This window comes from Sardina pilchardus, chromosome 22, assembly GCF_963854185.1.
Source record: "Sardina pilchardus chromosome 22, fSarPil1.1, whole genome shotgun sequence".
Lineage (NCBI taxonomy): Eukaryota > Metazoa > Chordata > Actinopteri > Clupeiformes > Clupeidae > Sardina > Sardina pilchardus.
In genome coordinates, this window is record NC_085015.1 from 7,044,798 (window position 1) to 7,069,797 (window position 25,000).

Below are 25,000 nucleotides of genomic sequence, written 5' to 3' on the forward strand. Positions count from 1 at the left end.
CCATTGACTCATTCAGAAACATTCCACACACACACACACGCACTCTCTCTCTCTTTGTCTCTGTCTCTCTCTCTACCTCCTCTGCTATGCATCCAAAGTCTCCCATATCCATCTCCACACCGCAGGCTTGTCACAGTTGTCCTTTACACACACACACACGCACACACACACACACACACACACACACACACACACACACACACACACACACACACACACACACACACACACACACACACACACACACACACACACACACACACACACACACACACACACACACACACACACACACACACACACACACACACACACACACACACTTGTCCTTTAATGAGGACAAAGACTAGGGAGCCAGAGCCCTGGATCAGTGGCTTCTTCTCCTTCTTCTTCGATTTCACCCCGGGTGCCGGCACAAGACGGAATCTGAAAATAGGAACGTCGGAGCGCCGGCTCTGATCCGGCCCCAGCCGCCCCGTCTGATAAAGCGGAATGCCGAATTAGAAATTCCCAGCGTGTGAGCAGCAAATACGTTTAAAATGGATCCAATGACAGAAACATGGAGTGGATTGAATGCAAAAACAATTCCAATCCTATCCATTATGGATAAGATGAATTGGACGCATGCATAGTTTTGTGGAAGGGGAAAAAAAAAAATTCTGGCGTCTGAGACGGAGCTTGGGAAGAGGTTCTGTGATGTCGCTCGTTACTTTGTTATTTTGATTTTGTGTTTTATGGCAATTTCGTTGCCTTTCTACCAGGGTGGGAATTTCGTCATTTTAGGGGCAAGGCCATTTGGCCTTCACCCTCTTTTTTTTTTTAGGGGCACCAAGGCCACATGATAGGGCACAAAGGCCACTGAGTAAAATTCGATGGTTTTACATTTCAGGGTTATCTCGACACAAATACATAGACCCGCTAGCCGCTGTAGGCTTTGAGAAACACTAACACAGCCTCAAACTTCTTTAAGTTGAGGCCCAATCATGGCAGACTTTGGGGTCATAGGGCCCATCTACACATACCTCACCCCACCCCCCATCAAATCATCATATCACAATTAGTATTATGCTATATTGTTAGACATGCACTTTCACTTCAAAGCAGTCAATGTTTGTGCCAAAATTATTTACAAAAAGTTTGAAAACTATGCACATCAGGGGTGTGCTTTACTAATGTAAGATAGGCTATATAATTACAATAGTTCATTCTTTTGCATGTTTGCATGAGATACTTCTGAAAACAACAGCAAATATGAGTGCCATTGTTTTGGGATGTTTCCCTCATGGAAGCATCATAAGCCGTTTTCAGACAGGTTTCTGCACATTCTGCACGGGACGATTCCGTATTTGACACCTAAGTCAGGGGCATAAAGGCCACTGTGGCCTTAAGATGGGTTTTTTTTCAGGGGGCATCAAGGCCAAAGTGTAGGGCAACGGCGGCCATGGCCTCATGGCCTTGGTATAATTCCCACCCTGCTTTCTACACACACTGTGTTGGCCATTCAGATGTCACAAATTCAAAACAGTTAACACATGTCTCTGATTGGAGTCGTGCTTTCCATAACAACACATTTGTTTGGAAGATGCTGCAACCTCATGAAATACAGAAACTGTCACTACAATCAAACGAAGAAATTGTTAATAAATTACTCCACTGTTAATTGTAACTGCATTTTTACAGCAACATTTAAAATGACACATGTAATACACTTCATTCAAGTTAATGAACTACACCATAGGGCAAGGGCAAGAGACGGATGAATGTGAATGTTGAGCCAACTGGAACAATTAATTTGACCTCTGACCTTTCTTACAGGGTTCATTTTCACTGGAGAGATCACACACCGCATGTTGACGGCCACCCAGTACATTGCCCCACTCATGGCGAACTTTGACCCCAGTTTCTCCAAAAACTCCACCGTTCGCTATATGGACAATGGTGGGTATTCCGATGACAGAAGGATGGGTGAAGAAAGAGTATGAAATAGAGAGAGAGAGAGAGAGAGAGAGCATTCTTTAATGGTCTTATATTACTTAGCTTAGTTATCATTAGCACTAGCTTTAGGTTCCCTGTATCTGAACAGTGATGCTACGACAAGCAACTCTGAATGTGCATGGGAGTGAGAGGGAGCTGGCACAGGAAGAAGCCATTCAGAGTAGTTTATTACTTATCATAGTTAGTAATGTGAGTAAGTGAACACTGAATAGTGAGATTGGCTATTGATTTTCTTACTGGAGGATATAGCAGTCTTAGCAGTTTTCCCATTGACAAAAATATAACGGCTAACTAGCTTTATGATGACAGAGATGAACTATGACTTGCCTGTCAAATGATCATTAGTTCGTTTTTAGACCTTAGTGGGTACCGTCATAATTTACTATGCTGTTGGAAAGATGGGAACAGTGGCAGTCTGATTGAAGGTTTCACAAAATAGACAGGTTTCACAAAATAGACACCTCTTCCAGAGGATTCCATTTAAAAAACTTAGTTTACAATGCCTAAGTCTCAGACCCCAATGCCACTGCATCCCCCCCCCCCCCCGAATCTCCCTGATATCAGCTGATCTCTGCTATTGTACTAGATGCTAACACCCAACCAGGTGTGTGTAGGCACTAATTGCACTAACTATAGTGGCAGGTTCAAACACACCTGGCTCTACCGGAAAACAAACCAGCATATTAGAGCCTTTCGTGCAAGTAGCCAACTGTACTGTGCTCATACACCTGGCCTGGAATGACCTTTGACCTTGTGTTGTTGACCTCTAGGTGACGTGTTTGTGGTCCAGTGGGATAAAGTCCGGATTCAGGGCCGAGAGGCCGCCGGGCCGTTCACCTTCCAGACCGCCCTCTTCAACAACGGCACCATCGTCTTCGGCTACAGAGACGTAAGACCTGCAGAGCCACAAACACACAAACATGCAAATGTGTCTTAAGCATTAATGTAATATCCATGCCACGTGGTAACTGTAGTTCATGCACAATGTTTACAATGTTGCCCTTAATTGAAACCCATCTCCTCCTCCTCTCCTCCCCCCACCTCCTCCTCCTCCTCTCCTCCCCCCACCTTCTCCTTCCCTCACCACCTCCTCCTCAGGTCCCTCTGGGTGTGGAGCAGATCAACTCTACGGAGCACCCGGTGAAGGTGGGCCTGTCTGATGCCTTCATGGCTCTCCCAACCTCTTCACAGTCTCCAGGTCAGTTGACCACTGTACTCCACCACCACAGACACACAGACAGCTTGCTGTAGACAAAACTAGAAGGATTTCTGTTTCACATTTATTCATTTAGTCCCCCACAGTTCACAATAGTCCACCAGACACATAGACAGCTTTCTGTAGACAACTAGAAAGATTTCAGTTTAATGTCCACTACAATCCACCATAGTCCACTGCAAATACAAAGACAGCTTAGACAAAACTAGAAAGGTTTGAATCTCATATTTATTCATTTAGTTTCCCACAGTCCACCATAGTCCACAATAGTGCACCATAGTCCACCATAGCCCACAACACAGACAGTAAAATAAATGGACAAACAGACTCTGTTGTTCTCAATAGGAGGGGACTGAAACAAATTTCTGTTTACTTCCCATGGTACTGCACAGACTTTGAGACGTTAGCCATCCTGTAACTCCTCTGAAAGACGTACAGTAGACTACCGTAGGCTACATAGCTTTTTCACTGATCTTGCTAATGACTTTCCGTCATGGTTTTCGTGCAGGCTGGACTGAGCTTTTTATCCAAACATTACGGTATATCTCCCTACTGTGCGACGTCGAACGTTAGCTTCCCTTCAACTGGACTTGCTAACTATACTTCTTATGGGAAACCAACGTTATGTACAGTACGAGGAAGTTGTGAATTAGTTTTGCCTTCTATTGTTTATGTAGAAAATACAGAAGCTACAAGGACGACACAGGACACATGTTACATGAAGTTATGGGATTTCAAAAAAATCCAAAATGAATGGGCATCCTATGCTGTGGTCCTATGGGGTTAGCAAAGAGCTGATATCCAGCTCCATGGGTGTTTCAACTTCAGGGAATTCGCCTGCCCCCTTTGTCCTCAATAGTGCACCACAATCCTCCACAGTCCACCAGAGTCCACCGCAGTCCACCAGAGTCCACCGCAGTCCACCATAGTCCACAATATTCCCCTACACTACACACACACAGTTTGTGATTAGACCCAGTAAACGTGAACAGGAAGCAGGAGAGATAGATGTGCAGGTTTCCAGCTGCAGGGCGAAATCCAAATCGCGGGCAGAAATCGAAGGCAGATATTAAATACCTCTAGAGAGAGAGAGAGAGATCACAGACTTAAGGGAGAGACTGAGAATAATCTGGCTTTGCGTTTGTGTTGGCTGATGATAGAATCCACATGCATACTTTGTTGTGGTTGGCCACTTATAAATTCACCCCAAACACATGGCACATCAGAGTCGGTATTTTTTTTACGATGTGTCAGCTGTCTTCATGAAGGGCTTGTAACTTGAAGTTGAACATAGAGCCCCACTTCACCATGCTCTATAACAGTTTCATATTGGGGGAAATCCCCCAGTATACTATTGAGGGGGGTATAACCCTAGCCTGGCACGCCCTCCCAGTGACGCAACGCCTTCAGGCTTTTGCTGCTGGTCTGGTCAACTGCTCATTGAGAAGGATTTCTGAGTTCCCGAAATCTGCGGAACTGCCCCCTTTGGTCGAGAACCAATCAACTTTGAGCAGCTCCAACGGCTCTGGGTAGAGGCGTGTTCAAGGCAGCGGAAAGAGTGTTGTTATTGGTTTAAACTCGGCAAACAGCTTTCTGACATCTACCAGTAGCAAACCGAGGCACTTAAAGGAGGCGGGTCAACCAGCGCTGGCAAGAAACCGTGTTAGAACAGGCTGTTGGTCAGACTAAAGTCTCGCAGAGCCTTTGAAAGTCGATGGTAATCAGGCTAGTATAACCCCCTCACCCCCGATATTGTATCCATACTAACTACTAGTACTATCCCAGGATTCAGAACTTGTTTTTGCTTGTTTCCCACACAGACACAAAGCGCAGAACCATATACGAGTATCACCGAGCGGAGATCGACACCACGAAGATCATCAATCACTCGGCATTTGTGTTCACACCGCTTCCCAGTGAGTTGGATTCAATTCAATTCAATTCAATTCAATTCAATTAAACTCAATTCAATTCAATTCAATTCAATTCAATTCAGTTTATTGGCATGAACATTTATAAATAAACCTTTGTGTGGATTGGGATTGTGTTGATGTTCATCTTTATGTTCATGTGTATAAGTATTCCAGTAAAACGGCCTTGTTTTGCCTTTCAGCCTGTCTACAGCACACCTCGTGTGAACTCTGCCTGACGTCCAAACTGACCACAGACTGCGGGTGGTGTAATACTCTACAAAGGTGTGAGGACCAGCCTGCTTTGCCTAATTGCCTAATTTTGTGACATGCCCGTGCACCTCATCACTGTGTGTGTGTGTGTGTGTGTGTGTGTGTGTGTGTGTGTGTATGTTTGTGTGTTTGTGTGTGCGTGCATGCGTGCGTGCGTGCGTGTGTGTGTTGTAAATCCTATTGCAGGTGTTCAGATGGAATAGATCGCCACAGGCAGGAGTGGTTAGATTATGCATGCCCAGAGGAGGTAAGTCGACTGGAAAATTCACACCGAAAAACACACTCACTTGTTCACTCAAAATCTCTCTCTCTTTCTCTCTCTATCTGTTTCTCTCTTTCTGTTGTATCTCTCTTTCTCGCTTTCTCTTTTTCTCTCTCTCTCTCTCTCTTTTATCTTCCCCCTCTCTTTTTCTACCTATCAATCTCTCTCTTTCTTTTTTATCTCTCTCTCATTCTCTTTTATCTCTCTCTCTCTCTCTTTCTCTCTATCACACACACACACACACACACACACACAGACACACACACACACACACACACACAATAAATGACTGTTTTCGCAAAGCAGTCATTTAACAATTGTCAGCTACAGAGTGACACCTCTGAAACATAACAAATCTAGTCTGCCAGACACAAGAACTCACAACCGTTTTCCTTTGAAGAAGAAAAAATGGTTCTGTCTCTTTGAACCAGGAACAATCACAACACTTCTCAGAACTGGAATTCTTCCCTTGGAACTCATGTTCTAAATATGCAATATGCCAAACCACGTTCAAACTCATGATTAATATTTAGTCTTCTGTTCATGTTCACAGTGCTTGAGTACCCTAGCATTCCTATCACACCAAGTCATATAGATGATGTTGTTTTATAACAGATATCTAGTTATACAATACCTTTATCTTTACCTGTTGAGACAGCTCTCTCAATGTTTCTTGTTATAAGGTTGTATGAACACTGAACTCTGGTTGTAGTCATTTTTATACAAGCTGTTATAACATATTAGACTTCACTGAGGACCGGGTATAGTATTTGTCCTTGTATATTTGATACATAGTTATATTGCATAATGGAGGATACACACAGGGTACATCTGTTGCTATAGCCACATTAAAGGAGAATTCTGGTGATTTTACACATAGGTCGCTGCAGCCAAAAGCTAGAGTTTCCAGGTAGCTGCAGTGCTACACTCTGTATAGTATAAGTATATATACTTTTTTGATCGGTCTCTGCATTTATCCCAATTTGTGAATTAGTGAACACACACAGCACGCAGTTAATACATAGTGAGGTGATACACACACTAACCCAGAGCAGTGAGCTGCCTGCCCAACAGCGGCGCTCGGGGAGCAGTAAGGGGTTTGGTGCCTTGCTCAAGGGCACTTCAGCCGTGGACTGGTCGGAGATCGAACCGTCAACCCTCCGGTTACAAGCTTGAAGCCCTAACCATTAGGCCACGACTGCCTCTGGGGGCATGTTCATGAGTGATGACCTGGAGAAACAGAGATTTATGTAAAAAAAAAAAAACAGAACGTTGCACAAACTTGGTATACACACAGTGTTACTCTAGCAGTGCTACCAGTTTAGTTGTCTGTGGTCTGCCCCCTGTAGGCCAAGGACGAGACCTGCGAGGACTACACGCAGGGGGGGTCAGACACGACCGCGGCCCCCTTCACCCCCACAGCCCCAGAGGCCGACCCCACGCCCGTGTCCCACCCTGAGAGACCGGTGACTGAGGGTGAGTGTGTGTGTGTGTGTGTGTGTGTGTGTGTGTGTGTGTGTGGTTTGTATAGTGTGTCTCTGTGTGTGTGTGTGTGTGTGTGTGTGGTTTGTGTGTGTCTGTCGGTCTATCCGTCTTTCTGTCACTTTGTGCGTGTGAGTGTGTGTGTGTGTGTGTGTGTGTGTGTGCCTGTGTGTAAGTGTGTGTGTGTGGTGTCTGTGTGGTTTGTGTAGTGTCTTTGTGTGTGTGTGTGTGTGTGTGTGTGTGTGGTTTGTGTGTGTCAGTCGGTATATCTGTCTTTCTGTCTCTCTGTGTGTGTGAGTGTGTGTGTGTGTGTGTGTGTGTGTGTGTGTGTGTGTGTGTGTGTGTGTGTGTGTGTGTGTGTGTGTGTGTTTGTATTAGTGGTTGCGGTTTGTTTATGGAACTGATTTCTGTAATAAAGTCATGTTATGCTTGAATGTAACTTTAGAATACCTCCTGTACCATAATGTACTGTGGTCATGGTAACGGTTTCCCTGGGACGCATTTCCTGAAAGTGCTGGTGAACAAACTATCATCATTACCACCATCCTTAAATGCCAGGCACATTTCATTTCATCGTCCACTCTCTCTTAATGTGACCATGGTGGTTTGGTTTCTCTCAGCAACACTTTCAGGAAATACAGTCTAGACCGCCAATATATAAAACAGTCAGCATTTGATGGGGCATTTATTTACAGTTTGTTTGAAATGATGTAGCACAGTCACAAAACTGCCATTGGCTGACAGCACAGACACACACATTCAGATCAGAGCAGGGTTGTAATTTGTGCTGAAACACACGCGCGCGCACCCACACACACACACACACACACACACACACACACACACAGTGTTACCCTCACTGTACCATGTGCAAAAGATAGAGTTTACTGGCAGTACAAGTTAGCCTCTCCACATGTGTGTAAAATAAGCTGCACACCTTTGAATAGACCTTTTTGCTCCTCTCTCATCTTAGTTTTCACCCGTCTTTGCATGGGGGCTTTCGGCTAACTTACCGCTATCCTGTCCCCTTCATACTCCTGCCTGTCCTGTTCTGTCTGTCTGTCTGTCTGTCTCGCTGGTCTCACCTGTCTCTCTCTCCGCCTCAACGCTCTCGTCCCTCTGCAGATGACACCAAGCGCCTCTTTCACTACCATGGCAACGGTGAGTTGGCCAGTGGGATAGTGTGGTCTCTGGCGTAACTGGCTTGGTCGCTAAGGCTTGTGGGGCAACAGTCACAGGTGTTGGTAGCGTGTGCTAATGGTGAAACTGCACTTTAAATAACAGCAAATTGAACTGAATTGAACTCTGATCAACTTTATTATGTGAAATTAACTACAAATGTTTGCAACACAACTACAAATGACTGCCGTGATCTACTCTGACAGTTAGAATCAGTCATTGTAATAAAAAAAAAAAAAAAAAGGCATAATGTAATTTGGCGATTGGACTTGGCCAAAAACATTACTCAACTAAAAAGTGCTCAGTCATGGGAAAGGCGTTCACTGTGGACAGTGTTCCCTGTGTGGATTTGGAACTGTTTGTTTTAGCACCTGGTTCTCTTGTGACTGTTGTAGGAATGCCCAAAACCATCTTATTTACATGACATGCACTGAACTGCATGTCTGTCTATGTCACTGTGGCTGTTAGTGTGTGTGTGTGTGTGTGTGTGTGTGTGTGTGTGTAGTTTCACATAATAAAGATGATTGGTCTGTGTTTGTGTGTGTGTGTGTGTGTGTGTGTGTGTGTGTGTGAGAGAGAGAGAGAGAGAGAGAGAGAGAGAGAGAGTTGTGTGTGTGTGTGTGTGTGTAGTGTAGTGTGTAATGTGTTCCTACCACTTCCCTCACCCTGGCGTCTCATTGTCGTGCTCAAGTGTTTGAATCATACTGCACACCACCACACCCATGCCGTCATGTCCACTCATTCCCCTGCTGCCTCTGTCTCTGTTTGTGATGTGAAACTCTGTCTCTGAGTGTCTCTGAGTGCAGCTCTCCTCTCACGTTTGCCCCCGTTGGCTCTTTTTGCCCTCCCTCTTCTCTTCTGCCCTGTCTGATGTCAGACCTGCAAACGGGGTCCTCCGGCCAGGAGGAGGCGCCAGAGCACACGGCCATCATCGCTGGCGTGGTGGCGGCACTCGTCCTGCTGGTCTTCCTCACCTTGCTGGCCGTCTACTACATCAACACGCACCCCACTGTCGCCCCGCCATTCTACCTCATGCAGGTAAGAGAAGAGAACGTTTCCTGCGAGGAATCAATGGACTGTTTTTCCACAGCAGCCATCTTGGATATGAGATACAGGGTGCCTCTCAACCAGGGGGGCAGGCATATTCCCGGAAGTAGAAACACGAAATGAGCTGGTGATCAACGCTCTGCTAACTCCCTTGGACGACCATAGATTTCAGATTTTTTTGCGATCCCATAACTTCATGTAACATGTGCCCTTTGTCTCCCTTATAGCTTCTGTGTATTCTATATAGGGTATCGAAGGCAAAATGAATTCACTTCTTCCCCGTATATTACGTCGGTTTCCCGTAAAGAAGTATTTTAGCATGTCGGTTGTAGGGAAGCTAACGTTCGCCCGTAATGTTTGGATAAGAAGCTGAGTGAGCCTGCACGAAAACCATGACGGAGAGTCATTCGCAAGATCAGTGAAAATGCGTGTAGCCTACGGTAGCCTACTGTTTGATACGGTAAAGCATTACCTAGAGGCAAGTACACATAATAATAATATTAAAAAACAAACGTTAACAATTTCAGATGTTTTCGATCTATCAGACGAGTTACAGCAGGCTAACGTCACGAACTGAGTACGAGTCTGCGCAGTACGACGGAAAGTAAACGGAATTTTGTTTCAGCCCCCTTCCATCGAGAACAACGGAGTCTGTTTGTCCATTTCTTTTAGGTCTATGCTCTCAACATGCCTCCTCGATCCTCGAGGGGCGTTCCCACTAATCTATAACTAACACTTGATAGACTATCCCATTGTTTCTCCCCCATCATTCTTTATGTAGATCAGTGAGGATCGAGGCATCGAGGAGCGAGGGAAGACGTATAAACGCTGCATGAGAGGCACCTACTGATCTCTGCATAAATGAATGCACCCATGCTAAAGTTGACTAACTGGCATGGGGTACTCTCCATAAGATCATCTCTCAATGCAAAACCAAACCAACTATTGGGTTCACTGAAATATAACCATGCCAATCTAGGTATGGTGAAGGGTATGTGATGATGTGAGGCTATTTTAATTCCAAAGGCCAAGTGAACTTCATCAGGATGCATAGGATCCTGGATCCATGAAATTACTGACCTTTAAAAATAAAGATTGTTCGACTGGACCAGATGGGGGAAAAAACAAATATCCTCCGCGCTCCTGAGAATCACTATCTGGTGCATCAACGGGACAAGACAAACTGTAGCAAAGAATCAGGGTTCACCGGAGCAATTCAGATGTGAAGTTTAGATATTCATTTAATTAAGGTAACCTAGTGGACATACTGTATGGACCAGATGGGACTTTGGCACCAATGTGCTGAGCGCACGCTCTGGAGACACCTTGTGGAGGGTCAGGTCTAGAAGCAGGGACTTTAATGAGGACACACAGCACTCAGAGTCCTCCATAGAAACGGATGGGGTTAGTTCATAACGCCAGTCATCTACTCACATGGATGGGCAGTATTTACGATACATGTATTTAAAATATATACAGTACTTAGTACTAATTGTATTTTGTAATTTGTATTGGATTGGATTGAAGAAAACGGCTTTGTATGTTGTATCAAACACTTGTGTGTTTTTGTCATTTAAATATTTTTGGTAAAACCAATACATTTGGTGATGTGATGGCATCATGTAAGTGCAAAATAATGGATCTCACTGGTGTTGACTTATTTAGTAATTTACCCAGGCTTGTTGTGATCAGAATATTGAGATTCAGGAAGAGGATCTAGCGCAAGATGAGTAACTGCTCATGTGTACTGTAGGCTGCTCAGTGCTCACACACCTGCTGTCTCAAGCCAACCTCAAGTTTCCTGAGAACATCAACCATCAGTTTCTTGAGAACTTTAAACAACATAGCACATGCAAACTGTTATGGGATTCCCCTGCAGTTGCCTCATATCATCCATATCTACAGTATGTCCATTGGCGTTAATATGTCCCCATTCAGTGCTTACACAGGACCCAGTTAGTTAATAACCAAGGAAGGGTCCAAAGGTCATGATCAACAGCTTTACAGAGTGCAATATCAGGGCATTCATTGATAGAGACTTCACTGGTCTAACTGGTCTAATCCACTTCCAGTGAATTATCCTAAGCTAGGCTAACTGGTCTAACCCACTTCCAGTGAATTATGCTAAGCAAGGCTAACTGGTGTAACCCACTTCCAGTGAATTATGCTAAGCTTGGCTAATGTTATCAGACACACTAGGTTAGTGCATGCAAAGAAAAGAGAATAGCATGTACCCCCCCCCCCCCCTCAAAAAAAAAAAAAAAATACAGTGTTGTCTTCTTCTTGTCTTCTTTACTTAAAGCAACACTAAAGCACTTTTCCTCTGTTGCACACACTCTATTTGTTTATCCAGCAAATGACAATGTCCACAGATAAGGTAGAGTATGGTGCATGATTTTACGAAAGTATGATGTATTGTGACATGTCGAATATGTAGTTTGTTATGTCTCATTCCATCGAACTATAGACCCTCTACCCGATCTGGTGAATTTACATCACATTGCCCTTATAGCCAATAGAGGGCCGTGAAGCGAATGTAGAAGGCCATTCACCCTGTTACAAGTTGATGAACCACTGAAATGATTTTGGAAAAATTATTTTAAGGCACAAAAAACTCTTTAAGTGTTGCTTTATCTGACATTCTTCTTCAGGGCATGATATAAATGTGTGACTACATCCGACTACAGTCTGTTTTCTGCCCAATCCCAATCATGTGCCTTTCGTTGACCTCTGACCCTTCCTGCGTGTTTTCTGTCAGCAGCGCCGCACCAATAACTACTGGCCTTCCATGAAGTTCCGGAACCAGGGCTGTCATTCCAGCTACGCGGAGGTAGAGCTCGGCCATGAGAAGGAGGGCTTCATCGAGGCCGAGCATTGCTGAGGGGTCGGAATGGGTCTCCTGACACCCAGGAGTTGGACTAAGCCACCTGTGGAAGTGGTGTGTGTGTGTGTGCGTTTGTGTAGGGGGAGAGAGTGTTTTTTTGGTTTGGCTTTTGTTTCCTTTTTCGGGGTTTCGTTTGGTTGTTGTTTGTTTTTGTAACGTTTTTTTTTTTTTTCTGAGTGGAACACGGAACAAGACAATGGCAAAGCCATTGAGGGGATCTTATATGGAAACAAAACACCACATACACACATACATACACACACAAACACACACACACACACACACACACACACACACACACACACACACACACACACACACTCAAAGGACTTTTCGTGTCAGTCAAATTACCAGTAGAATTCCCACCAGATTCTACATCTCCTGCTTCACCTTGCGGTCCCTCTCGCTTTAACTGTTTTTTTTGGGGGGGAGGAGAAGAAAAAACAAAATGGCCGTGGAAAAGGGGGAGCACATATGGAACTGTGAAAAAAGATGGAGCTGACATGAGCTGATTCACTATCATCATCACCCCCCCAACACACACACACACGCCTCCTCGTCTATAAAACCTGTTCCTCACTTCCTGTTCATGAGGGCTGGCACGGGCCGTAGCCATTTTAACTGCAACTATTGTACAATACCTTATATCTTTGTAGTGTTCCTGTTCTGTTTGTTTTTCAAAGAGGATATTTCATGTTTTCTAAAAAAAAAAGATAGAAAAAGAAAGGAAAGGAGAGGCGGACGTCGTGTTGAGCAACGACTTATGTTTTCATGCATATTACTCTGTTAGTTACAAGGACTGGACTGCACTTTAATTTTCATTCTTCTCATTTTCTTTCAAGAATGTGGTTGTGAAGCCACGATATCGATATCAATAAGAAGTGTTTCCTGATCATGCAGTAATTAATATAGTTAAAGTCAAAAAAAAAAAAAAAAGCTTACGAAAAGGCCAAGCCAAACCTTGAATGTGTTAGGTTAAACATACTGACTGACACACATGATGGCTGAATTGTGTGGCCCTGAACAGGCTCTAATCTGGCTCACATGTGGCCCTGATGTGTTGCAGTAGTGTAGTTCACATGTAGGCCTGATGTGGCCCAAGTCTAAATACATGTGGCCCTGATCTGGCCTTAGTCTAAACAAATTTGGCCCTAGTCTAAACACATGTGGCCCAGATATGGCTCTGGTGTAGCTCACATGTGGCCCTGATGTGGCCCTATTCTAAACACATGTGGCCCAGATATGGCTCTGGTGTAGCTCACATGTGGCCCTGATGTGACCCTGATGTGGCCCTGATGTGGCCCTATTCTAAACGCATGTGGCCCAGATGTGGCTCGGATGTGGCCCTGATGTGGCCCTTGTCTAGCTCACATGTGGCCCTATTCTATCTCACATGTGGCCCTGATGTGACCCTAGTCTAAACACATGTGGCCCTGATGTGGCCCTGGTGTAGCTCACATGTGGCCCTGATGTGGCCCTGGTGTAGCTCACATGTGGCCCTGATGTGGCCCTTGTCTAGCTCACATGTGGCCCTATTCTATCTCACATGTGGCCCTGATGTGACCCTAGTTTAAACACATGTGGCCCTGATGTGGCCTTATAGTCTAACACACATGCGGCCCTGATGTGGGCCGAGTCTAACACACATGCGGCCCTGGTGTGGTCCTAGTCTAAACACATGTGGCCCTGATGTGGCCCTGGTGTAGCTCACATGTGGCCGCGATGTGGCCCGAGTCTAACACACATGTGGCCCTGGTGTGGCCCTAGTTTAAACACATGTGGCCCTGATGTGGCCTTATAGTCTAACACACATGCGGCCCTGATGTGGCCCGAGTCTAACACACATGCGGCCCTAGACAAATCTCTTCCATTGACAGCTATAACCTGAGACACCTTAGAAAAAAGACACCTCAGACACAGGAAGCTGCTTCAGGTGCTCTGAGAGGTTGATGACCAAAAATACTCTTCAAGCCCCCTTTTCAAAGTTGACCTGCGGCCACCGAGAGTTCCCTTCACACCGTTCTATTTCCCGTAGTACCATTTCCATCAGGATGGTGAGAGAAGAGAGTATATGTCCCCTTGTGACCTTTCCAGAAAGACTTTCTTCAGGTCTCTAAACGTCTCTGTCCAGCCTGTCCACCGACTGCCATAGAAACGTGTCATTGCAATATTGTATTTCTACCATGCAGCACGCTATGAGTGAATCAATAAAAAGAAAAACAGTTGAACTGTACCACGAGGTCTTGAGGTTTTGAAACAGGCTGCCTCCCAACGGTGCGTGTGTCTCTGTCTCTGTTCTCTTGTGTGACCAATCAATTCAAATCCATATATTATTGACATATGCATATATTCAAATCTTTACTTTGACAAGTGCATATAAGGTGTAGATGGGACTTAACAACACTTTGGAACACTGATGGGCTGTCAATGACAATGAGGGTGTTTACATGTACACTAAAGAAACGACGACTGGTAATGATCGGGGAACAGGAATAATCCAGAGGTTTGGGGTAGGCAGGCAAAGTTTGTAAAGAAAGATATTCACACAGTATATGGCAGCTGTACATGAGTTGTACTCATGAGTGGATATAGTAAAGGATACCCATGCAGAAAAGCGATAATGACCATGACGATCACGGCCATTCTAACAAATCCGGCCCGCTGCCTAGATAGATAGATAGATAGATACTTTATTGATCCCCAAGGGGAAATTCAAGCCCAAGGGGAAATTCAAGTTTGACACCCCTGGTGTAAATGGTTCTGTAAATGGCTAGTCTTACAGGGCCAGATACATATTACAACACATTTCTGGAGACTTCACATTTTGTCTAAACGTGTATGAGGGCGAGATTAGATTGTTTTTCGGTTAGTTTTATCTGACACATTTTAAATCAGGCCAGCGATGTCCTGAAGGAAGAGAAGAAAAGTACACAACAAGATTTGAAAAGAAAACAGCAGAGGTTACAGCAACATGTGTTTTTTTTGTCTATGCTTGGATATTTTAAGAGGAAATTTACCCTTTTCAGAAGACACCATAAGGTTGTGCTCTCAAAAACATACTTACTAAAAACGGTGTACCTGTTTTTATTTTAGTCAATAATTGTCATTTATCATTTATTTTACCAGGTGAGTCGCAGTGAGATCTTACATCTCTCTTTCAATGGAGCCCTGGGTTCACAAAAGTAAAAAAAAGAACACTAAGAACATCATCAGAAAGGCAGGCCCATACCACAGTGACAGGACAGGACAACAGATTACAACTATAGCACTATCCACGATATTCCGTAGCCAACAATGGGGGTCATCAATTTAAGACCTTCCCTGAAAATTTTATCGAAATCCATCCATTACTTTTTGAGTTATCTTGCAAACAAACAAACAAACAAACAAACAAACAATCAGACAGCCAGACAGACAAACCCCGATGAAAAAACAACCTCCTTGGTGGAGGTAATAATGACAGGTCCAGACACAACAAGCAATAGGATAAATAACAAAAGAACTACATTTAACAACAGACAAATACATACAAACAAGGGACAAGGTTTTTTGGAAACAGGTGCAGTGATCTGGAGAAATCTGGCGAGTTTTCGCATAGATCAGTGTTCCGATTGAAACCAGCAGGGCAATGGTAGAATATTTACATTCACATTTAGTCATATAGCTGACGGCAATTTGGAAAAATGAGAACAATCAAGGCACAGTAGGACTAGGACTACTGTAGGACTAGGACTAGGACAAGGGCATGTTAGAGCAGTGATAAGTACTAGTAGGACTATAGGGGCATGTTAGTGTATGGTAAGTCATGTCAGTGCAGTGATAAGTACTAGTAGGACTAGGGGCATGCTAGTGTGTGATAAGTAGTGGTTCAGCCAGGAAGACTCGGTAGCACCGTTTAAGAATAAGACATAGTGAGTTAATTCGTGTAGGATTAACAGACATGACAGTTGGCCATACGGAAAGTCTTTGGCGTAGGCCCCGTCCTTGGTCCAGGTCTCAAAGCCATTGGACCCTGCAGATCCTGCCGAAGTGAGACAGCAGGGGCGGAGCCTACCCCCTGGACAGCTGGACAGGGACCAAACTGGTGGTGGTTGGGGAGGGAGAAGGAGGGTCGTCAGAAGTCGGTATCTGAGAGCAGCGAGACAGGTAGCCTACGTGACCCGATTGATTATAAAGACAGGTGTAGAAGCCTATTGGCTAAAGGTAATGAATGGGTGTTACATGGCTATTGAGTGGTGGTGTGGTTTTTGTGTGGTGTTGTCTTGTCTGTTGTGGAGCACACCGCAGCAAATCCTAAACAACTTCTGTTGTATGGCAATTAAAGTCTTGAATCTTGAATCTTAAAGTATTGAATCTTGAGTCTTCCTACTGGCGCTTGCAGGACTAGGACTAGGGCAGAACTACTGGCGCTTGCAGGACTAGGACTAGGGCAGAACTACTGGCGCTTGCAGGACTAGGACTAGGGCAGAACTACTGGCGCTTGCAGGACTAGGAGGACTAGGGCATGTTAGTGCAGCAGAACTACTGGCACTTGCAGGACTAGGAGGACTAGGGCATGTTAGTGCAGCAGGTGGTATGGAGTGAGTGAGGAAAGGAGTAATAAAGGGAGGAGCACATTATGGATAGTTAGTGATAGGCTACTATAATTATTATTATTATTATTATTAATAATTATTATTAGTAGTAGTAATAGTAGTGATACTAAGTGACACTGATGTTTAAAATGGACTTGCTTTGCTTTGGTTTGTATACTATTCACAAGACCACATGAAACCATGCCACAGAAAGGGCCAACTCTCAAAGACAAAATGAGAATTATTAAGGTTGAAATGTATTGATTCATAATCAGTAGGAAATAGAGCTATTTAAAACTAGATTATTATTATTATGTAATAGGCCTACTAGATTATTATTTTTCATACGAAAAGATATAGCCTAGGTAAACATATAACCCCATGTGTTAATGAATTGTATGGAGCATACGTAGCCTATGTAACCCCTTGTGTTAATGAATTGTATGGAGCATATAGCCTATGTTTGAATGGTCATGTGTTGGCCTTTACAAGTGCTGTCTTGTATTCTGCCAAGAATCACCTTTAATTATTCAGTTGTTTCCAACGTTTTTTGTTTTGTTTTCTTTTGTTTTCATTTTTACCTCCTCCATCAAGTGTTTCTTTCTCAGGTTACCTGTCCTTTTGACTTAAAATTAGCTTGGAAGTGGGTAGAGTGGGGGAAAATGCCCCCGTGAGGTAAAACGCCCCCCGCCTGTATAGCCTATAGCTTGGAATAAAATCCAGCGCTGGTTATTATAAAATAACTGAGGAATAATAAATAGAGCACCAATTTACTTTAACTAGATTCGCTCACTGCTTTTAGCCAGCAAAATGCGTACTTGTGAATGAAAATGAGGGGGCACCCGGATTTGAACCGGGGACCTCTTGATCTGCAGTCAAATGCTCTACCACTGAGCTATACCCCCGATGCACATTAAGAAGAAAACATCGGGATATATACTGGTATTTGCCAGTGATTTTAGTGTGTGTCAAAGGAAATCTGTGACAGATTGTTCGTCGTGCATTTGCGTAATGTTGATAATTGACTTTGTGGGCACATAACTTAGGCTACATGAAGAGTAATATTAGGCTACAAGTTTAACCGAAAAGACACGTAGGCAGCAACGAGTGTCTGTTCAGTTTTCCGACACTAGAGGGCAATATAAGACATCACACGTGGAGTTGGGAGAAGAGAAGACTTGATTAAATCATACCGCACACACTGGAGCTTGTGACTTGTATAGTACATCGGTTACGTTTAGGATTCTCGAGGACAGTGTTCTCTTTGTAGCCTACTATGGAAACGTCTGTCAGACAAACCCATAGGCCTACAAACCTAAAATACGCATTTTTACTTCCTACTTTAAGGGGTATAGGCTACTGGAGCTGTCTTGCTCTGCAGTGGCCAACCTAGCCTACTTGGTCAATGATGTCAGATTGAAAACTGATGCTATTACAATGCCCCTACTAATGTAATTATTTTATAGCATACCCACACAGGTTGGCTCCCATTCTTGCTTTACGAATCTGTACACATACGATGTGCACTCCATATAAGGTTGTCAGGCTGTTTTGGGTATTTTTTTCAGCCTAGGTACCGCCCTTCTCTCGCAAAAAAAGCCGTTCCTACACTCGCCACATTACCGCGCGTGTATGAGCTGGTTGGGTCGTGAACGCGCCCATTGCTGAAACGCTGACAATCTGCAGACTTTCTATTAGCCTTCCTATAATCAACATATCACCTCTGGTCGCATTCAGTTTAGTATTCCGCTGGAAACCTTAGCTATAGCATACTGACTGGTCATTTTGGTGTCCTTTATTTTGGGGAAATTGTACAGTTACCTGCCAAAATGAATCCGCCGTGTAGCAGATGCAATAAGACCGTGTATCCAACTGAAAAAGTAAATTGCCTGGACAAGGTAAGCACTGATGTCTAAATACTCCAATGCGTACCAATTAGACTAACATTAACATGATTATTAATTTATTTAGCTCCATGCTAACGGTCTAGCTATGGCATGCGGATAGACATATGGTAATAATCAGCATCCACTATTTGAAGACTTTTGTTGCAATCTTGCTTTACAATTTCATCACAGACAAGTTTGCTTGTAAATTGTCTTCTATGCTCAGCTAAACCGTTACAGTCGCAGACGCTGACTTGTAGCTTTTGTCTCAAAGAGTGATACAAGATGTTTTACAACATTGCAAGAACACTGCCTGCATCACATAGGTCTTCACGTATGTTTGTAGTAGCCCTTTTGCCGAGTTAGTAGCTAGCAAAGTTACATTTTGCAAAACTGAAAAACCACTTCCTGTTAAAGGGGCTCGTAGCAGCAGTGCATGCCACAAAGGCAAGTTTGACAATGCCGTCACATTCATTGAGAAGAAGCACCTACTGCTGCCCAAAGCAGTCTCAGCATGCGATACAATGTTTCACTCGGAAAGGGTCTTAAAGGGATGCCTGCAACATTGTCACCTCGGGGTTTTTTCAGCAAGAATCGGTATTTAAAGCATTACATCATTTAGCGTTAAGCTAACTTTGGCCTCATCGGCTTCAGTTGCGCCGCTGTGGGCGTAGCCGCTTCTGAAAACCTCAAATCCTGTAGCTCTTCATGACATTTTGAAAGATTTTCCTTCCCTCGTCCGCTTTCAACCCGCCCAAATCTGAGCGCGACCTGATAAAGCGATCCACTTTGTCCATGTTTTTTTTTTTTTATGTGAATGTGGCTCAGGCCTACCTGGTATTCATAACAAAAGCATGATGTCTACATGGCCCAAAATGACCTCAGCTCCACACCTGGACTGGAAATAAAGCCGAGTCACAGTAGCCTACAGATGTTATGACTAGACTTTGACGTCTACATCTTGAGACCTTTGGTAGTGGTCCACTTCACAGTTTTACCGAAGTGATGGTTGGCAAATTCTCGAAACCCCCTCGCCTTTTTGAAAGCGTGCAGTTGCCTCCAACGTAGAGGAAGAGTCTATTTTTGATATGGTATGCGATACATTTCGGCCGGATGTGGCCTATTACTCCTTGAACAGTTTTGCTAAATATGTGAAAGAGTTTGAGCGAGAGACGTGCAGGCAGGAGCACTCAGATGTAATTCTCTCGGCCTCTGTCAAGATCGGATGAACTATGTGCAGCGTAGACCATGTTGTCATCAACCACTTCCCTTCACCATGTTTTGTCTACGCTGACTCAAGGCTGTTGACATAGGCTACGTTAATCAGCTTTAGCTGACTGGAGCACATCAATTCTGTGAAATAAGATGAGCAAGACGAGGGCTTTAAAACAAAGTGTAGGGACTTTGGCCTACAACCCCCTTCCAAATTCAGACACAGAACATCAGTACTCTAGAACGTATACGCTGCTGTCCCCCACTCTTACTGGCCTCAAGCTGACTTGGCCACAATAAAAACACAAACAAACAAACAAAACTATCCCACAGTTGCTCGGGTAACCCAGTGATTCAGGACCAGCTGAGCAATGTTGTTCTGTGCGCTGTTGTTCCGAGAGAGAGAGAGAGAGAGAGAGAAGAGAGAGAATGAGTGAGGGGGCAAGAGAGCTCTCTCCTGGAATTTTCCCATGCTGTCATCATCACAGATTGCCTAGAAACAGCCATCTGATACCCATTTGGATGGTTTTCCGTGGCTTGGTCACACTGACTTTAGCCGGGTAGGCTCCCTATTGTGTGTGTCAGTAAAAACGCACAAGAGAGTGGGCTGTTTGGCCCATTTGTGTGGGCATTAGCAACTGGAACATGCCAGCCGGCCGGGCCCAAACTTTGTTTATCTCTCTGCAGTGCCAGTCTGTCATGACAACCTCGGCGTTTCCATCAAGTTTGACAGATGAGGTGTGAGGTTCGTTGTTGTCAGGGTAATTTGCATCTAGGCCTGTGTGTGTGTGTGTGTGTGTGTGTGTGTGTGTGTGTGAGTGTGTGAGAGAGAGAGAGAGAGAGAGAGAGAGAGAGAGAGAGAGAGAGAGTGCGTGTGTGTGTGTGTGTGCGCGTGTGTGCTCGCTCATGCAAAGGGACACTTGTGGTGTCTCTGCAATATAGGCCTAAGTGTTCTGGCCCTCTCCTCATCACTAGCCCACAGTGGTAGGTGAACATTTTTGTTTTTTTAAAAAAAGAGACAGTATACCAAAGCAGAACAGGAGACCCAGTCACACGGAGATGAAGTTCATTCAGGATGTAGATTTATGCAGCGGTGCACAGGAGAGCAGCAATTCACTAGATGATGCACCATGGCCCTTCAGTCAGAGTCTCTAACTCCACACAGAATGATTCTAAGGCCAAGTACCGAGCAGATCATGACAAAGCATTAATTAGCATATGGTGACAAGGCATTTTCCACTGCTGTGTCAGAAGATAGATGATCCTAATCATGGCCTGCATCATGGCATTGACGATTTAGGAGAGACATTAAATTGTTGTGTGGAGATGACGAGGATGTTATTAAGCTAGCGGCCTTTTCGTAACCCTATCTGGTACGCAAGGATTGCATCACACAGAGCATCACATATAGAGACAAGTGGGACCGGTAGCCTAATTCAGAATCAGAATCAGCTTCATTGACATTGGCCAGGTCTGATCCTGTGTGACTAGTCCAGTCTTGAAGTGACTAACTTCTGAGAAAAATACGAACCTGAAACCACATATTGGGATGTTAGAAATCATCCTGTTTTGCACTCCCAATATTTAACCTGGTCACACCTCATAGTGGCTTTTACAACCCCCCCATCCCCTTCTCTACACTCGGAGTGTCACTGACACACATCCGCGGCCCGTGTCCTCCTTCCCATGATCCTCTGCTCCGGCGGAAGTCCCACGGAACGGATGAGGTGGTTCTGTGCCCCCCTCCCAGGGAGCGCTGCTGTCTCCACAGGCTCGTGCTCTCTCCGCAGTGTCCTGGATTTCCTCTCCTGGCGAGGAGACCTACTTCAGCTGCAGCAGGCCTTGCCCTGCCTGCCTTGCCTGCATGCTAAACTGAGACGAGTTGTCAGGTGCTAGACACCTCCAGTGCACTGCAGTGCTTGTGCCTCTAGGTTCTAATCTAGTTCAAGGGTTCTCCATCGGTCTTGTCTCTAGAACACCCATTCTCTGCGTGTTCTCTCTGTACATGTTCCAAACACATTGATCGGGGTGCTGTTCCTCTGTAGAACATGTATAGGTCTATTTGTGTGCACTGTACTAAGTGATGGAACTTGCTTCCATACTTGGTTTTATTGTTTGTATATATTTGTGTACCGAAACATTAAAGGTACAGTACACTATGCAAGATTTCCTTTACGAAGTCAATATGATGGTAAATGAACTTGTAGGTGAATCGTTCACCTAGAATAGCTATACAGCAGAGAGGGTTAAAGCGGAGTAATCGAGGATCTTTGGCATGGATGTAGCCAAAAATACCTAAACTTGCATATTGTACCCTTTGAGCTTTTTAGTCTGATGAGAGTCCTTATTTTTAGCCCTTTGTGTGGCCTGGTAGTCTATTCTCGGGTACCTCTGGTCTGTTTGCTCATAGCTATAGTTTACATGTGCCAAGCAAAACTCATTGTGATCAGCATAATTAACGTGGTGAGTCAGATGTGTAGTCCTCAGCATTCTTGAGTAAACCAGTGTCCATTGAGAAGCTCAGTCAGGTACATAGAGCAGAGTATTAGTTGTGCACATAAATGCAAAAATGGGATTTATTAGGATGGGTTAAGTTTGCAGAGATGCTGTGCCCCCCCCCCCCCCCCCCCCCCCAGCCGTGTGCTTGTCTAGTAAGCAAGGTGTCTTAACCTGACAGTGTAGTAACTGAAGAAGATTGCCATATATGCCCTGTGGAACTGGAACACTGTGCAACATTCCTATGCAGAACCTGAGGTTTTCCACCCCCACAGAGCACACGGGTCGGGTAAATATCAACAGAAGGCTCCTGTTTGGGGTGGAAAGTCCCTCCTTGGGTTCTGACCTTGCTCATTCATGGACTGGCCAGGTATGGCCTTTGGTGGTATGGCCGAGGCTCCAGAGACATTTTTAGCGGCTAGGTGTTGAGACTTTGACCCTCCCTAAGAAGGCAAAAGCAATTTAGGTTGTTTTCTTGATTGTGGGAGGGTCAAAATATTTGCACAATGTTTTGTTTTTGAGCCGTGTTGCGCTGCCTAAGTTCTGTGGTTATGCAAAAAAAAAAAAAAAAGAAGAAATGCACGCCTCCATTTGCGACCGCATAATTACAGCTAGATTAACGGCTAGGCTAGTAGTGCGTGACACTCCTTGCAGTAGTTTCAGAGAGAGGAAGGTCTTTGGATATGCTCCGTGTGTTTCCTCTCCCGTCTACAGTTTGGGAGGAGAGTATAATCTGCGTCCGAAGTGTAAATGAGGCGTGGTGGTGGTGTGTGTGTGTGTGTGTGTGTGGGGTGGAGGCTTGTAGATGCAGCTTCAGACTGAGACAACGAACAAGAGGCCCATTAAAATGCCACAGGCGATCAACTGGAACCATGGAGGTCACAGGCCCGAATGAGAACTGCTGTGTTTGAGGGAGTCTTTTTTTTTTTTTTTTTGGGAGGGGTGACTGTCTGGCAGGGTCAAAGGTGAAAGGTCCCTGCATGCCTGTTCATCAGCATTCAAGAGCTGGAGAGGGGCTTTTCCTTCACATTCCTCTCCAGGAACTGGCTTGGTTTCTTCTCAACAGTGTGCCGCTGCTGAGCAGAAAGTGCATCCAAACTTCTCTGGAAGAAAAGCATTGGATTGCGACATCTCCATTATTTCTTTTGTAACTCTAACCCCCCTCCCCTTTCTGTCTGTCTGTCTCTCTCTCTCTCTCTCTCTCTCTCTCTCTCTCTCTCTCTCTCTCTCTCTCCCCCTCTCCAACAGTATTGGCACAAGGGGTGTTTCAGCTGTGAAGTATGCAAGATGACCCTCAACATGAAGAACTACAAAGGCTTTGACAAGAAACCCTACTGCAGCCAGTGAGAACTTTAACGTCCAATAATCTCATTCTCTCTCTCTTTCTCTCTCTCTCACACACACACACACACACACACAAGAAACCCTACTGCAGCCAGTGAGAACTTTAACGTCCAATAATCTCATTCTCTCTCTCTCTCACACGCACACGCACACGCACACGCACACACACACACACTCACACACACACACACACACTCACACACACACACACACACACACACACACACACACACACACACACACACACACACACACACACACACACACTCACACTCACACACACACAAGAAACCCTACTGCAGCCAGCGAGAACTTTAACGTATCATCTCTTCCTCGACCCCCCTCTCTTTTTCTCTCTCTCTCTCTCTCTCTCTCTCACACACACACACACACACACAGTTGTGCTTGAGATGAGATGAAGGCGTGTTTTGCTGCAAGGGGTTTCATGCGTCTTTTGCACCACTTGTTCCACCACTGTGTGTGTGTTTGCGTGTGTGTGTGTGCGTGTGTGTGTCACTTGTTCCACCACTCTGTGTGTGTGTGTGTGTGAGCGAGAGAGAGTGTGTGTGTGTGTGTGTGCCTGCTTTTGTTGTCCTCCAAAGACTCCTTCCCAACATGTTGGGGCCTCTCCTGATTTTCTGCTACTCTCTTCACACACAGTCGGCGTGTGAGTGTGTGTGTGGTGAAGCCTTCGCTGTTTAAACACACCGTAACAATCAAACGTCTGTTACTACATCTGTTTATGTCCTTAATCCAAGTGGAGATCATTGAACACACATACACACACACACACACACACACACACACACACCATCTTGTCCTCTTCAGTGATTGCACTGTGTGTTAGCTCTCATCATTCCCGATAAACACATCAGCCTCTGTCTCACCACACACAGAACACACTCTTGCACACACAAACAAGCGGCCTGTTTTTTTAAGGGCAGGCAGAAAAAGATGACTTGTTGTTTTCTTAAAGAGGACCCTTAACTTCTGCAGGGATGGGCAAATTCCCCTCCAAACCAAATCAAGCACCCCCCCCCCCCCCCCCCCCCCCCACACACACACACCTTACACGCACACACACAAACACACCGCTTTCTGAGAGCATGCAACACACAAGCTGTTTTTTTCCTATAGATGCCGCGTAGATGCGGCCAGTATGCAAGGGACGATAGCTACGTTTTCTCAAAGAGCCCTTTTAGGAGCCGTGGAGCTTCTCTGGCCTGTCCGTCATTCGCTC

At 44.8% G+C, this 25,000-nt stretch overlaps 2 protein-coding genes and 1 non-coding gene across 5 annotated transcripts in view; 2 read left to right on the forward strand and 1 right to left on the reverse strand.

Annotated features, from left to right (window-relative positions):
* Positions 1 to 14,481, forward strand: part of plxdc1 (plexin domain containing 1) — a gene marked incomplete at its 5' end in the record, with an annotated part of 35,270 nt that extends 20,789 nt beyond the window's left edge. The window contains 10 exon segments of one of the 3 annotated variants that reach the window (XM_062526449.1): positions 1,816 to 1,938; positions 2,766 to 2,884; positions 3,094 to 3,193; positions 5,032 to 5,127; positions 5,325 to 5,406; positions 5,581 to 5,641; positions 7,006 to 7,132; positions 8,264 to 8,299; positions 9,195 to 9,355; positions 12,123 to 14,481. In XM_062526449.1, the coding sequence (XP_062382433.1) occupies positions 1,816 to 1,938; positions 2,766 to 2,884; positions 3,094 to 3,193; positions 5,032 to 5,127; positions 5,325 to 5,406; positions 5,581 to 5,641; positions 7,006 to 7,132; positions 8,264 to 8,299; positions 9,195 to 9,355; positions 12,123 to 12,245 (1,028 nt within the window). 3 annotated transcript variants of the gene reach the window in all.
* A 3,174-nt stretch (positions 14,482 to 17,655) lies between these two features.
* trnac-gca (transfer RNA cysteine (anticodon GCA)) lies at positions 17,656 to 17,727 on the reverse strand. The gene has a single exon. It is a non-coding gene; the product is annotated as a tRNA-Cys (tRNA).
* Positions 17,728 to 18,426: 699 nt separating this feature from the next.
* Positions 18,427 to 25,000, forward strand: part of LOC134070114 (LIM and SH3 domain protein 1-like) — a 27,965-nt gene continuing 21,391 nt past the window's right edge. Inside the window, exons 1-2 of the mRNA XM_062526345.1 lie at positions 18,427 to 18,720; positions 23,665 to 23,759. Of these exons, the coding sequence (XP_062382329.1) occupies positions 18,652 to 18,720; positions 23,665 to 23,759 (164 nt within the window). The 5' untranslated portion in view covers positions 18,427 to 18,651. The remainder of the gene's footprint in view (positions 18,721 to 23,664; positions 23,760 to 25,000) is intronic.